Genomic DNA, 15,889 nt, shown 5'->3' with positions numbered 1-15,889 from the left:
GTGTCAGGAAATAATTTTTTTGTCTTCCTTCTATAACAATTTATTATTAAAACCTCTCAAAGAAAAAAGTGGAAATACTGTAACTGTTTTCAGATACTGTGGTGTTTGTAAATTAGCTTGTCTATATGAAGAATTCTAGATGATTTTAATATGCAGGGTGTCACCACCTATAGATCTGCCAAAGGAGATCAGTTGTGGAAAAAAGAAGAAATTTTGATTCTGGTTGTAAGCAACAGAGATATAAAGACTATCAAATAAAAATGATAAGCAGGGAAGACTGTTAATGTGCTTCCAACTGAAATAACATTAATACTGTTGCTTTTCATAATGTAGAAAGTAGGTAAGTTTCTTAAAATACCAGGAAGCTGTATAACTTAGCAACTTGGTTATAGCCAGTAATTGAACAAATTATTAAATGCCAGTAGTTCAGTATTTTTGGTTTTGGTTAGCTCTGGTGCATTGCCAGATTCTGTGTTTTGCAATGGATCTCTTAGTTACTGGTGAGAACTGAAGAACTCTGCGATTCAGTACAATAAATGCACTGTTCTTATGGCAGTAATGGGTCTGGTAAATAGATCTTGAAAGATCTGTGTTATATTTCTGACTTGATGCAGTCTGCTAGGTTGAAATTCTTGGGCCACAAAATAGAGACAATGAAGCTCATCTACGAGGCACTTTTATTTAGGTCTGCTTATGTGACATGAGGTTGCTTGATTACTGCATGAAGCAGTGCTCCTAGGAAAAGCACTGGTGATTGCAAATGTCACTTCTTTGAATCTTGATTCAGCCATGCTGATGTCTTAATGAGATGAATACCTTTAGCCAAGAATACTTTTGTAAAGGATTCTGATGGGAAGGGAAGGGGGAGGAGGGAAGAGGAGATTGGTGCAACAGAAATTTGTTATGTGCCAACAGGTAACCCAGAGTGTTATGCAGATACAGCTATTTTATGTTAGGTTGCTCAAATAATGTATTTTGGGTGGTTAGTTTAGTTTAGGCTTTTTTGACCAGTTTTTGTACTGTAGGCCAACTTCTATAGATCTATCTATGTAAGACTACTTTGGGCTGTTGACTGTGACCTGTCTACCCTGTCCACTGGAATTTTAATATACTACAGTGTGGGTCACTGCAGTGATCTTTCATGAAAAATTTAGAAAACAAAAGGATTTACAACTTCACATGTTTACCCTTTAAATCTGTCTTCAAATCTTTTTTTCCTTGACCAGACGAAATACTCCTTACAAAACCCTGGAGCCAGTCAAGCCGCCAACAGTCCCGAATGATTACATGACCAGCCCTGCCAGGCTGGGCAGTCAGCACAGTCCAGGAAGGACAGCTTCCTTGAACCAGAGACCACGAACACACAGGTAATGTGTCTTCCCACAGTAACTCTTTCCTGCCTGGCAAGCCAGTGCTTACAAAAGTCACAGAAAAGCCTTGAAGCATTGTGCCTCTCGGCTTATTGTTGAAAGGCAAAAAGGTGGGTTATTCTACCACTGCATCAGCAGAACTTTACTGCACTGCTGACTTCCAAAACACGAAGAAGTGCCTTCATATTCAATGTTCTGAGTGTAGCTTTTAAAAACTTGTTATTTTCTTCTTGAATTGCAAGGCTAAATGTTTCTCTGTGTCTCTTGAGTGAGTTCATTCTTTTTTCAGTTTGATTTTTATCACAGGCTTCAAACTGCAGGGAAAAAACAGATGAAAGAATTCAATGTAGTTAGAAATAAAAGGTTAGCTTGTTTTTTTGAGAGCTTCTTTCTTAGTATTTTTCTTTTTTTAAAAACTCCCAGTAGGCAGTTAAACATGGTAGGTCACTAACAGGGACTGAGTATTTTAGACACAGTTGGTGATAAGCTACTGTCAAAATTAAATAACTTCTAAATGTCGCTGCATGAGGATCTTGTTAGTTTGTTTAGCTGGCTACTGTGAATGCTCCTTACTCCTGTCTCACAAGATCTTCTTTTATGTAGGCTGCAGTTAGAAATTCAGCTGCAACCATGGTGACAAGATCAAGGTCTTCAGCAGACAGAACACTGATTTTGAAGGAATTATATTTGCTTCCATTTCAGATCACCGATTTTCTTTTTGTAACCTTATTTTCTAAAGAGATATATTTGAATGATTTGTGCTTGACTCTTGACTGATTTATAGCTATCCAGGAGTGGTAAATAAGCTAGAACCTCACTGAATACTCTTAATTACCGCAGATGAACTAAAGTGGAGTTTTGGCTTCAAAACATCTCACTGCTTATTTCCTTTACATTATCCATTTAATGCATATAAATTCAGGACTTGAACTAAGGATTGCTCTTAGATACGAATAAGGACAGATTCTATGTCAATTTTTATTCTTTTTCAGTTCCCTCTAAGAAAATAAATGTTATGGCCTCTATAGGCACGTGTAGAAATGTTATCCAGCAGTTTACTAGGTTTTGCATTGCTGGCCTCTGATTTGCGTGTCATATTACATTAGTTAGACAAATTTTGAGCTGGCTGTACTGTTAACCTTACAGATAATCTTAGAAAGAAACTTCTCATACAAAAAGGGTATGTGCATAGGTAATGGGGAGTGTTAGATATACAGAAAATTAGGCACACTGTACCCCAGACCCCACCCAGGGGTTTATCATGTCCATTCTCAGTTGAAAACTTAGCAATCTAAACTTCTGCTCTGAGTAGAGGAAATGTTCCTTCAGTTGACAGCATAGTTAATCCTAATTATTTTTTTAGAGTTTAGCCATGAAGTCTTCCAGCCCCAGCATACTTCTTTCAGTTATTACAAGGCCCCTGAACTATTCCTGCAGTTGTTACTCCATTGCCTAGAACTTTCATGGTTGATTACCTTTTTATTTTTGAAGCATTTAATTGCACATTTTAGTTATAGTGATGTTTATCAGTTTAGCTAATTCCATTTATTAGGAGTATAATGCATCCAGACTTCATTATCTGTATGCAATTGTAGGTAAAGACAGATGCGTTTAATTGGGAGTTTTTCAACAGTCTGTAATTGAGTTAAGCTAGCAGAGCTCACACAAGAAGTGTGACTGATGGTATGTTTTTGTAGGAGATGCTATGCTAATACTTCTGTTTTCTTCTGTAGTGGCAGTAGTGGAGGAAGTGGCAGTCGAGAGAACAGTGGAAGCAGCAGTATTGGCATTCCCATTGCCGTGCCTACACCTTCACCGCCAACCATCGGGCCAGGTATGTGCAACTCCTTCAGGCTGCTCCTCACTTCCCTGTGTTTGCAGAGGGACTTTGGCTAAACATGATGGGGTAGAAACTGCCCTGAAGCACAGTCCTCAGGAAAATCACGTGTGCTGAGTGATGTCTAAAGTTTTAATTCTTTGCCAGGAGTAGTTGCAGGACAGTTACTGAATAATGAGCGGTTAAAATATGTTTGCTGGTCCATGTTTTTACAAGACAATCAAGGGTGCACAAGGGGAGTAAAAGACAAACGTATCCTTTTAAAGCTTGACTGTAATTTTAAATGTGTCTACAATTTCTGGATGCCCTGAGAGCAGCAGCAACTATGCACATGTTTAATGGGAAACATTGGCTTCTGAAATACTCTGCTAACTTTGCCATCTGTGGTGAAAGAACCGTGTGGGATCTCTCAGCATTGGAGAAACACTCCCTTGTGTTTAAGAATGATGAATGGTAAGATTGAGTAGGGTCCTTTATTATTGTTGTTATTATTATCTTAGTAATAAACTAGCCCAGTCACTTACTGTATGTTTTTCAAGCCTGTTAGACATAAGAAAATAGTAGAGTTTTGGTGTAATGTAATATTGTTATTGCAGAGATTTCTCTGTTTCTTGGATGACAAGTCTTCACTTTCTTGTATACATATAGGCTTTCCTTTTCCAGAACCTTTTCTGGTCCTGCAGTGGTACAAATAGGCATGAAATCTTATTATCCTCTGGCATCCCATAAAAGTAAATGAGAATAAAGATTGACATATACAGAACCCTGGATTAGGATCGGGGTCTGAATTTGTATTAGTTAGCTGAAGTTGAATTTTCATATTTGTTTGGGAAGCCTATCAAGTGCTTGTACTTTTTTTTTTTATTTTACTTTTAATAATATAGCCTAATTAGGAATATAAACTATTTTATTAGCACACATTTCTGTTCCTCCTGGAGCCCCGCCAGCACCACCACTGCCTCCACCTCTCCCGATGGGCAGTCTGATAGGTGAGACTTGTCAATGCTGAAGTGATTGCAGTCATGCTGCATAATCAATAATCATCTCTTCCTAATGAACTTAGGGTGTTTTTTCTTCTGTAATGAGACCTTGGTGATTTTATTACAAAAATCAGTTCTGGGATTTTTTGGGGGTATTTTTTTCAATATATCTAATCTCCACTAATTTCCTGTGGCTAAAGCCTCTGAAGCTAAATGCACTAGGTATGGAAAAAAGGCTGCTAGTTGCTTGAAATACACGCCAAATTAAGCGAAGATCCAGTTAATCTGATCTATAAGATCTCAGAATCAGCTTGAATATTGGTAACTCCTGCAGCAGAAACCAAGTCACAGCAGTTGCATTCTAGCTTAGAAATGGTAGGTTATGTGTCGGGTCATGTGTGTGTTCTATTCTGTCGGCATAAAGTGAGTGGACAGCACAAGTGTCTGTCACAGTGGCTTGGCTTTGATTCCATAATGCTGCAGGCAGGTGTCAAACTGGAAGACTTGAGGATATGAACCATCAGTTCTTAAGAAATTGCTTCAAGCATTAGGGTGGGGTCTTAAAATAGTACTTTTCAAAATAGACAGGAAAAAATACCCCACCCTTTCCTGTCACAGGCTGACAAAAATAATTGATTGAATTATGAAACTAGCTTTGGAGGCTTTGACCCACATAACCTTTTGCACTCTCCCTTACTGAAATGTTAAGTGAAAGTGACTTTGGATAACATTACAAGACTGCAAACTTCCGACTGCTTGCTGTTTGTGTCTTATATATATATATGTATATAAGAGCACAAAATATTTTATTGTAAACTAGTTTTTGCATTTAAGAATTGTGTTAATTCATGGAACTGCAACATGTGAGATGCATTAGTTTGCAAGGTGTGATTTTCTGTCAGAGGTTAATCTGAAAGAGAACTTAAACTGTTTTGTCAACCTTGAAGTTTGTGCAGCAAGTAGGTGGAGGGTAAAGATGGGTGCTTATCATGAAGAATGAATGAGATCTTTCTCAGCTGGCATTGGTGATTCTAATTTTTAGTACAAATTCCATCAATATGAAAGTGCAACCAGCAAATATGGTTGATAAATGTGTCAAGTGTCTGAAGCTCATGACATGTGTTTCACTGTTCTGTTAGAGTGTTGTTTCATATTAGATTGGACGCATGTTCTTTACGGTAGAGATCATTTATTTTGAGCAGAATGTGGATTTTTTTTCTGTGTGCCTTTTAATAAAGGGTATTATTGCATGTAGCATAATTGAGATACACTTAAGAGTTGGATTCAATTTTCCAGTCCAATCCAGTCTCTCAAAGTACTCTCAGCATTTCTCAATGCCCTTTATATGAGTGTTGGTTTATGTTCTGTGTGTTTTTTCTCATTATTGATTGTAACAGGGATGTTTGTTTTTCTGTTATTTGCCTGTTACTGACCTTAAATTATTGGAGAACTGTAATCAAGTATTTTCCACATTCTGGACTTTTTCTATTTTCTGCATTCTATCCTAAGTAATGCTCTGCTTAAGTCTTTTCCTTGGTTCCTCTGGCTAATGCTTTTCAGCTGCTCCTGGTTCAGCTCCTGGCTCCCAGTATGGCACAATGACCAGGCAAATCTCGCGACACAACTCTACCACTTCTTCAGCATCTTCTGGTGGATACAGACGGAATCCTTCTGTGACTGCCCCATTTTCTGCTCAACCTCATGTTAATGGCGGGCCTCTTTATTCTCAAAATTCAAGTAAGCTGCTGAGCTCTGAAATCACAAACTGTTTTGAGCAAAATGATTGTAAAAGCATGCATGGCATTTTAATTCATTTATGAAAAGCATCAATGAGATTACTGCTTTCTTTCCTGAAACAGAAAGAAAAACAAACAAGAAAAACCATGTTGAAATTGTACAGTGATTGCACTATATGCAATTATACTGTTTTTCCCCCTGACTTGTTTGCTGTTACTCATGACAAGAAATTATTAGGATTGCCTGTCTAATAATAGGCACATTATACTTAGCATTTCAGGTGTGCTTGGAGAACATAAACTAAACCCAGGGTTTTCTTGTGGGAGACCTAATGTGATTGTAGTACAGCCCCCCACTATTTGGATAATGGCAAAAGAATACCATCTGAGCACAATGCTCATGTCCCTGTTGCACAGTTTCTCCCTGTCTTTGTCTCTTTCTTAAATCCTTTCCTGATTCCAAGTTTCTCCTTTGTTCTTAGCTTTAAGCTTGACTGTTAAAGAGCTTAGTCTCTGTCTTTTAGCAGACAACTTCTCTTTGCTTTCACACTGGTAGGAGTAGAGAAGGAGATGAATGAGGGAAGGGATGGATGCCATGGGCAAGAGAGCAGGTTTTGGTCAGCAGCCTCCCGCCTGCCTACCCCGAGAGGGCAAACAAGGTTCACTGCAGAAAGATCTGCAAAGTAAGGTTCTTAGCTACTGGTATGAAGCTCTATTAGGAAACTTCTTCCTTGCCATTTCCATAAATTTTCATCAAATATATATTGAGGAGTGGTAGTTGCTTGGTGGAGTTCAGAATGCCAACTCTTTAAACTTCAGAGGAACATTTCTTTTGAAAAGAAATGTTGATGTTTGGCTTCAAGATCTCTTTAGACCACTGTTTACTGTTGTGTACTTTTAAGAAAAGAATGCTTTTAAAATACTTGAGACACTCAAGTGAAGAGTTTTCTGAGTAGTTTAGAAGTATTACATTTGTCCAAAAGCATTTTTATATGCAGACATGTTATCTATCTTTTCTTTTTTTCCAAACCTGATTTTCCTCCTACTCTTGCTCACCCATACTAGCATTTCATTTTCCTCCACATTTTTATTCCTCCAAATTAATTCACCATAACAACAGAAACTCCCTCCTGCTTGAACAGTTGAGTTCCATTAAATAAACAGGATTTTACTTCTGGAAATAGTTCAGTTGTCTTAAATGCTGTGCAACCACTGTTTCTGAACATTTACATTTGTCCAAAGCAATTTTTTGCTCAAATGCAGGTGCTGTTTCTTAATCTAGCCTCTCTGGTGTTCTCAAAATACTGATGGTCAGCATTTTTTAAACAGTATTTTGATTGGTGTGTTTTGCTACTTGAAACTGTTTTCCTCTGTTTCTGGTGATTATTTTTTTTAGTGCTACTGTCTTGACATTAAACCCAGGTCCCATGTTTCCTTAAGGTTTTACTTTTCATGCTAACAAATGCTCTGGTTTTTCTTAGATGTTTACTTCAATTTTGTGAGACACTGTTTGTTCTCCTGCTTTTATTGATCATTTATCCCATACAGTTTATTTGATTATTGGTTTTGTAATGAACTAAATGCTTCATTTTAATTCATCAAACATTAATCTTAGTTACAGCTTTATTTAAAACTGTTGCTTACTTGGAAGAACAGAACCTCTTTCAAATTTGGTTCCAACTGGATTATTACCCTGCTGAATTCCCACTTTCACAGGAATTTCTCTGCTCCAGTGCAAGAGAAATTCCACTGTGAAGGAACAGACACAGTATGAAAAAATGAGTTGATGTTTTGTTGAGTTTCTGGGTGGGGTTTTGTTATATGCTTTTCATTCTCTGCACTTAAGAGGGGGTAGTGTCCTACCAGAGCTGATAATTTGAGTGGCTTGCCCTACTGATCCCATTCCTCTTCCCTACCTGTGCAGGGAAGAGTTGAACATCTGGACTGTCAGCCCAGTGTCTCTGAGCACGGCTGTGGTCACATGTCTCATTACTCACCAGAGACAGGCGCATACTTCAGAGAAGATGAGCCTGCAAGGGCTTCCTGAGGAACTCTGCATGCTCCTGTATCCACTTGGAGCTGTTGAAGCCTTTGCCAGCCTTTTAGGTAGCTGAGTGCCCTCTTACCACAGAAGACTTAGTAAAGCTCCACTCTGCTCTAGACCCATTTATTTTTTTTTACCAGCAAGCAACTAGGTCCCTTTTTTTGAGAAAAACTGAAATGCAGTAAGCTAGCTGACTGCCCCTATCCCAGCAGAGCACAGTGATAGGAGGTGCTCCCTGTGTGAATGTGAAGTATTGATGCTGGAACATTGTACCCCTTGCAAAAGTTGTCTTTGCTCTGTGTCAGTGCTGCTTTGCTGCACTTGATGCAGCTCTCCACTTTGATTTTAGAGGAGTCCAGAATCTTGCGAAACATCACCTCTACTTCTAGTAGCTCACTTTGAAAAGGTAACTGCTAAATTGAGTAGTGCCTATTTAGCAGCAAGATAAAAGCTCAACTTCATGTGCTCCCCAGGTGAAGCACACAAAATGTGTGACAGAGCAAGAACCTTCACATGCACCCTGTGAGCTTCCAGACACGCAGCCTGCGCTCGGCTGTTACCTGGCTGAACACGGGCATGCTTTGCTTTTGATCCTCCATTGGCTAACCACGAATTCAGCCTTGTTGGAAACACAAGCTTGAAGAAGGTTCTTGTGTGTGTGTGTTCTTGTTGTTCTTTACATACTTTGTTTTGTGGTCCTCGTTACTGACGGCTGCTTTTGTTTGTTCCCTTTTTTTTTCCTTTGTCCATTTGACTTTCCCGATATGGTGTGTGTGTTGCTACCAGTTTCTATTGCTCCACCCCCTCCCCCTATGCCTCAGTTGACTCCACAGATACCTCTCACAGGCTTCGTGGCCAGGGTGCAGGAAAACAGTAAGTTCGGACAAGCTGAGCTGTTAAAGGGTAGAGCCTACTCTCTTCTAGCATGCATGGCTGGCAAGTCAGACTCTATTTTGTTTCCTTTTCCAGAAGCTAATACCATCTTGCATTCTAGTGTCAATATGCTATTGGAGCTGAAGGGCACACTCTTCAATATTTTATAATATATGCACGATTATTACTGACCCATTTAAGTTCTGAACTGCAAATTTATTACAGAAGTACAGTGTGAAATGTGGCATATGTTTGGTGTGAATATAAAATTGTATTTTAATTGAAAATATTAATTTCATGTTGAATCACCCTGCCTTTTTCATTAGGGATAATTGATCAGTTTCTATTAGAAAGGCTTATGTTAGGCTGTCTGAAGGTGTAATGTGTAATCATTGATTCCAATACTGTAGCATTTTTCAGGAAGCTGTACAGTCAATTGAAAATGTGCAGTCTAAAGATCTAATGCATTACAAAGGAGGTTGTAAGACATCTCTCCTCAGCAGCCTTTCATTCTCCATTTCCTTGTGTTCTCCTATTTCCCTGCTGAGCTTCTTGCAGCATAGCTCTGCTTGTTAGGTTTATGAGAGGTGCTCTCTAGCTGTGCTGCGTTTATACTGGTAACTTTGCTTTTACCATTACTGCTTGATTCCCTTCAGGTGAGTGTTACTGTCTCAGGTGCTAATGCAGGTGGAAAGTCATGTTCCTGATCTGGAGATATCCTTTTCTGTAGGAGTTTGTTGCAGTTCTGTAAACAAAAGACTGAATGTGATGCACATAGAGCATGAAATAAATAAAAAATGTTTTTAGAGCATTTGGGAGCCATTTTGAGATTTGCTAGGATCTCAGGGGCTACTGCTATCCAGTTAGCAGTATAGCTGCAGCATCCATTTAGGGACCCCAGGTCTGAGTAGTGCTGCTGTTCTGCTTCCCATTGGAGCTTTTAAGTGGTTGTGTTCTGAGTATTCCCCATGAGATAAGAGACATCTCTCTGGTTCTCTTTCAAAAAGAAGGTATTTTGGTGTTGTGCTAGGTAAACAGTAAGAATCATGTTGATGCAGAATAGTATGCCACAAAATTGTGTTGAACACTTTCCAAAATATTGTGTAGAGGAAAACCTGCTGAAGATGAAGATTACAGAATGTCTTCACTTGCAGATAAACTTGAGAAAATTGACACCTGCTTCTGAATTGTTCCAAGTATTGTCCTCGTGGAGATAACACAGCCCTTGGGAGAGCGGAGGTGAAAGGGACAGACTGACTTGTGCGTGCAACAGCAAAATGCAAGCCGACTTGTGAATGAGGTTGCAGCAAAACAGCTGAAGCTTGAAATCTGGTCATAGGAATTGTTCTTTATTTTATTTCTTTTAATAGTCCCTTGGGTTGGAAAGTTATATAATGATTATGGCTTGGAGCTGCTGCTGCCTCATTCCGGAGGCGGGGGTGTGTGTGGCAGCCTGTGCATACGCTCAGCAAAACTGGCTGTAGAGGCTGTTGTTGAGTTTTGGCACTGCGTGCTAGACTTTCATTGGCCTCGTTTTCTGCAAGAAGTCTTTGGTGTTAGGGAGACATGTGGGTAGGCTTGTCTTTACCTTATCATAGAGATCTGCAGGTTTGGAAAGCAGCATCCTCTGCTTGTGGACTTCTTTCAGAGGACAAGGACAGAGAGGCCTTAGAAATTACGCGATGCTTCTTCTTTTTCTCCGGTATCCAAACCAGTGTGTCTGGTGCTCAGGGACAGTTGATTTAAGTTGCTGTACTCTCACACCCAGTCCTTTCAAAAGGAATCTGCTGGTCCCCATTTAAAGAACAAGGATGGGAATACATACAAGAGAAGATCTCAGTTTGGAGCTACATAAATACCTATCCCTTTACCCTTTCTCATTTTGAGTGGCTTTTTGCATGTTTTTTTTCCCCTTCCCCTAGGAGAAGTGATGCTGTCCTAGAGTCTGGCTAAGTTTAGATCCAGGAAAAGTCTAGGTTAAAGTCCAAGAGGCGAGGGGATACTTCAATGGAGTGGCACTTGTCTAATTTTCTGTTTCATTCTCTCCCTTTGTTTAAATGTGAAGTTGAATTGTTTTAAATGTTTCCCATAAAGCTTGCAGTTTCTGCGTTGCATCTCAGTTAGAATATGTCTTGGTGCTTTCACACTTGCATTTCCTGCTCTCTTTACTTCTTTTGAAATCTGCAGCTTCACTGCTGAATAAATATAACTTTTTTTATTTTTAAATTTAAAAAAAAAATCATAAGGTAAGGATTTCTCAAGATCTCAAATTTTTGTTGTTTCAATTCTGTTTTGTTTTTTTTTCCTGGCTGCAGACAGAAATTAAGGGGAGAAGTACATTTGTGGAAGACGTACTGAACTGCAGCATAGAACCAGTCCATTCACAAACGGTGTTGTCATGTATCTGTGGTGGATTAATGAAGCCTGTCTGTGAGTGCTATTCAGTAATGGGCAGGACATAGCATTCACTCCGCCAAAGACTTTGTTAGTCTGTCTCCAAGTGACATAAATGGGCTTCTGTATGGGAGAGGAATCACTAATACAGTGGCAGCCAGTCTTATTGATGGAGAGAGCTGTGGGGTGTTCAGCTCAGCTAGTCAAGTTGAAGAGGAGCTGGGCTTGCAGGTAAAGAATTGGCCCTTCAAGGGAAGGGAGTGGGCTGGATCCTGGGCTGAGGACAGCCCCTGTCCCAGCAGCTCCTGCCTCCTTTTGCCCATGGCAGCAGGTGCCAGACCTGTCCCAGTGCAGCCAGTCTGACCCAGACAGGACATGGGAGCTGTGCCTGAGTCCCTTGCCAGGGCCATGGGGCTGAAGAGCAAAGGTTAAGTCACCACTAGAGTGGTGACTAGCCAAAAGTAAAAACTGTTCAGGCAAACAAAACCCTTATTTCTAATCTCCAGTGCCATTGTAACTGACAGTAGTTAAAGCTTAATTCAGTGCAGTGTTGTTCTTTCTCACTTGCTTGGCTTTCTTTTCAAAATTTGTGTGCTGGAGCTGCACATTCTGGGGCCTGATGCCTTGTTCCATCAAACCCTGCCTAGAGCAGTGGTTTTCAGCCTGTGTTTTCAGCATGCAGAATCTCAGCTCTTGGAAATGAATCTGTGTTGCTATGTAACCAAGTTGGTGTTAGTAACAGTAGCTTCCTTTCAGTAACTTGGGCTTCATAGTGCTTACACCAGGTCCGTGTGTAGTGGTCCACATCTCCCTAAGGATAGGACAAAGTGACTTGATGTCCTGCATCTGAGTATGCCATCTCTTTATCTCGCTGTCAGGTGCTGTCAACATTACTGGAAACTAATTTAATGAACTGATTTTAAAAGTGATTTGTATCGTAATGCCTTTCTCTTTTTTCCTTTCCCAAAGCAACTTGTAATTGTGCTGATTGGAGAATCTCAGGGCAGGGATTTGACATTTCGCTTTATTTAATTTGATTCCTTGAGCACTTTTTCTCTAAGAGCAGCAGCTGCCTATCATAGTTTTCCATTTGTTAATTGACTCCTGAATGTGTGCGCACACACAAGCTATTCTGCAAGATAAGGATCTGTACAAAGCTTTTCTCCTGCAGAAGAATCGCTTGGCCTCCTCTTACCTGGTTAAATTTTTAAAAAGGGAAGAGACTAGTATTTATGATCCACACCAGATCTTTTTCTTCCCTCATGCTAGCTCTGAGAGAGAAAGAATCCAAGGAAGCAGTGTTCAGGAGTAAATTGAAGTGACTTCAAGTTGCGAACAAAGGATTTGTTAAAAACCAATCAAGCTGCTGGCCCGGTCAAAGGCCTGTTGCTGCCTGGCTCAGAGGGTGCCACTCGGAGTCCTCCATAGCTAACGCTGCAGCGCATGGACATTGGAGCAGGAAGCTTTCCTCTCTGCTGATGTTCAGCTTATGCCCCGCAGCATGTGCTTTGACTCTAGTAGCATTTACACATAGATTTGACCACTAATAACAAATATAGTTATGTGTTGTAGTTGTTAATACAAAGCCTCTGTTTCTAATCAGTGCATGGTATTATAGTGCATGCTGTGTGTGTTGTCCCCCCCAACCCTTTTATTTACAGTGTACAGCCTCAGGTTTGTTTGCATCTCTACACTGTCTTGATTTAAGAAAAACCAATAATGTCCAAATGTTTCTAGTTGCTGATAGCCCGACTCCTCCCCCGCCTCCACCTCCTGATGAGATGCCGATGTTTGATGACTCTCCTCCTCCTCCACCCCCACCCCCCGTGGATTATGAGGATGAGGAAGCTGCTGTTGTGCAGTACAGCGATCCCTATGCAGATGGAGATCCTGCCTGGGCACCTAAAAACTACATAGAGAAAGGTAAGAGAAGCATTGTGGCTGTGTTAGTGCAGTATCAGAGGATTAATGGTATCTGAAGGGAATGAAGGACTTAGCATGGTTCTGATGAAAAAAGTCATTGTCTCTCCTAAGTCAGAACGCAAACCATGCTTTCTGTAGTTTGTCCACACCTAATGTGGTAAGACATAATCCTTCTTTGGACAAATTATAAAATCCCTTCAAGCATTCTAGAATGGATGAAAAAGAAAGCTTCTTCATAGTAAGCAGATGTAAATGGGATGGCTTTCATCTTTATGAGCTGGACTGTCTGTACCTACCTCAGGATTGCTGGGCAGTCATCTACAAACTGCTGCAAAACAGACAGAAATTCCAAGCTGTATTTATCTCATCAAACTAGATTACTAGAGTGGATTATTAGCCTTTGAACTATAAAATGTGTTGAGGCCTTGTTGGAGATTTATCAGTGATTCCAGATCAGCAGACTGTGAACTGTGCTTAGGTATGAAGTCACATATTAAACATCTCTTCCCATAAATAATGGACAAGCAGATTTCCTGCCTGTGGAGTTATCTGTGTTGTAGCACTGACCATTTTGTCAGCAGTAGTGTTGCCAGTTTTCTCATGAGCTGGCCAGTGCTGCAGTGAGTATGAAATGGGGCCAGGTACTGGTGATATTTGTGGCAGAGCTCCTCTGTTCCATCTTCACTCGAGCTGGACTGTGTGCAGGACGTACCCATGGGATGAAAATAACTGATGCAGCACATCATTGCTAGGCATTAAGACATCAGATATCAGAGAACATACATAGGTGTAAAATAGTGGATTCTTGGAATTCATAAAGCTGATCAATTGCATATCCATATTAACTTCTGAAGGGTAAGACTATGATATCTGAAGTCTGTATATTCACAGTGGTAAGTTTTTAACTCCAGTATTTGTGGTGGCAACATTTGTTCCTTGGGGAAATCTCCGCTTTGTTAATCACACACAGCAAGTTGGCGGTTGGTAAGAGTAAGGTACACACCAAGCAGGTACTGAAAATAACAGATGTTGCTTCTACATTCTTCTTCAGCAACTTTCCTACTTGCACTCAGTGCAGCTCCATGAAAAGTAATGCCAGAACTCTTTATGACATAGAAGTTCTACAGGAAAGACTATTCATTTGTGTGCAATGGCTTTAGCAGCGATGTGTGCAAGCCCACTTTAAGGTGCCAACAGTGGAATGATTTTTGTAAAATTTTTTTAGCCGTGTTCTAATTAAGAGATTCATATAAAGGGATCCACATGCTTTTGAGGTAATCTGGTCAGAAATGGGTACCACACAAGTCAGTTACTGCCCAACTCAGCTTTTAAGTGTCTATAAGCTGCACTTTACGGTGTCACAGTCAAACGTACTTCTCTGTCAGCAGCTTAAATGAGTGTTCATTGTAGTCACCACCCACTTCTTAGTGCTAGCTAATGTTGCAAGGAAAGTGAAATTCCATTTTCTGGGCTTAATGTTCAACAGGAAAAGCATGAGAATTCATTATTGAGAATCCCAGGATAGCAAACTAATGTTTTAACATTTTCTGAAGTACAATTTTTTTTTTTTAATACTGTTGCTATTAATAAAATGCTAAATGTGTCCCTGTTTGTTCCACAGTTGTTGCTATATATGACTATACAAAAGACAAAGACGATGAGCTGTCGTTTATGGAGGGTGCAATCATTTACGTGATAAAGAAGAATGATGATGGCTGGTATGAAGGAGTTTGCAATCGAGTAACTGGCTTGTTTCCTGGGAATTACGTTGAATCAATCATGCACTATGCCGATTAAAATCCTTTGCTTTTCAAAGTTTGGTCTTGTATTAAAGTCATACCATGATTATTTACAAGGGGTAACTAAAAGCTAACAGAATTGTCTTAATATACTTTCAAAGTTGTGCCCATTTCTTCAGGCCATACTGTTTTAATGGTATGATTGAATGTCCATCTCTGAGTCTCTGGGGACAGTATGTCTTACCTGACGGCAATTTGTAAAACAAGCAACTGTCTATAACTGGTTATACTTATTTACTTATACATTGTTAATTTTATGACCAGCCTAAATATTATGGGGAAGTAGGGTATAATATTTAATGAACCATGATCAGATTGTGCCATTACATTTTTCAGTACAGCATGGTAACTAACACTACGTTAGACTAACATATTAAAACCTGGATGAGAAATTTAATGTTAGTGCTGGTCATATTACTTTTTGTTTAGACTCTTTGCTCATTCTTGAACTATATTTGTTTAAAGCATGCATACAAACTTATGTATTGAAATATACTTTTTTAAAAATCCAAGATGCTTCCAATTGTTGTAATCTTTACCTGGAGTATTCTCACTAAAGTCTATTACAATGAGTTGTTTGGGTCTAAGGTGTCCATGTGATTCAAAAAATGGGTGGTCTTATGTATGTGTAATTTGTACCCAAGTTTTTTTAATGAGTAAATTTACATTGACTTTTTCCATTCATAAATATATAAGTGAACCGAAGGTCTTGTCCATTACTTTTTTGGTTGGCTTGGCAAAGAAATTTGGAATGCTAACGTAGCAAAATCGTGGCTGTGTTATCCCAGGCAATGTACTAAAAAACAAATATTTGTAACATGACTTTTATCAGTGACAGAGGGCAAATAAATTAGATCTGAAACCTGAATTACACACTTATACATACTCTTAGAAGTTCTTTCCTGACAACACTTAATTTTAGTGAGGGTACTT

At 39.5% G+C, this 15,889-nt stretch overlaps 1 protein-coding gene across 15 annotated transcripts in view; it reads left to right on the top strand.

Annotated features, from left to right (window-relative positions):
- The window catches only part of ABI1 (abl interactor 1), a 77,933-nt gene extending 62,272 nt beyond the window's left edge, over nt 1–15,661 (top strand). For 2 of the 15 annotated variants that reach the window (XM_086861497.1, XM_086861493.1), the window contains 7 exons: nt 1,227–1,367; nt 3,104–3,204; nt 4,122–4,196; nt 5,748–5,924; nt 8,754–8,840; nt 12,972–13,157; nt 14,779–15,661. In XM_086861497.1, coding sequence (XP_086717623.1) covers nt 1,227–1,367; nt 3,104–3,204; nt 4,122–4,196; nt 5,748–5,924; nt 8,754–8,840; nt 12,972–13,157; nt 14,779–14,954 — 943 coding nt within the window. In that variant the 3' untranslated portion in view covers nt 14,955–15,661. The remainder of the gene's footprint in view (nt 1–1,226; nt 1,368–3,103; nt 3,205–4,121; nt 4,197–5,747; nt 5,925–8,753; nt 8,841–12,971; nt 13,158–14,778) is intronic. The other 13 variants (XM_086861515.1, XM_086861503.1, XM_086861509.1 and 10 more) reach the window with 7 other exon arrangements.
- The last annotated feature ends 228 nt before the right edge of the window (nt 15,662–15,889 follow it).

This window comes from Cyanistes caeruleus, chromosome 1 (genome assembly GCF_971803275.1).
Source record: "Cyanistes caeruleus chromosome 1, bCyaCae1.hap1.1, whole genome shotgun sequence".
NCBI classification, from domain to species: Eukaryota; Metazoa; Chordata; class Aves; order Passeriformes; family Paridae; genus Cyanistes; species Cyanistes caeruleus.
Note: the sequence above shows the minus strand (reverse complement) of the source record. Positions and strands in the feature narration are given on the sequence as shown.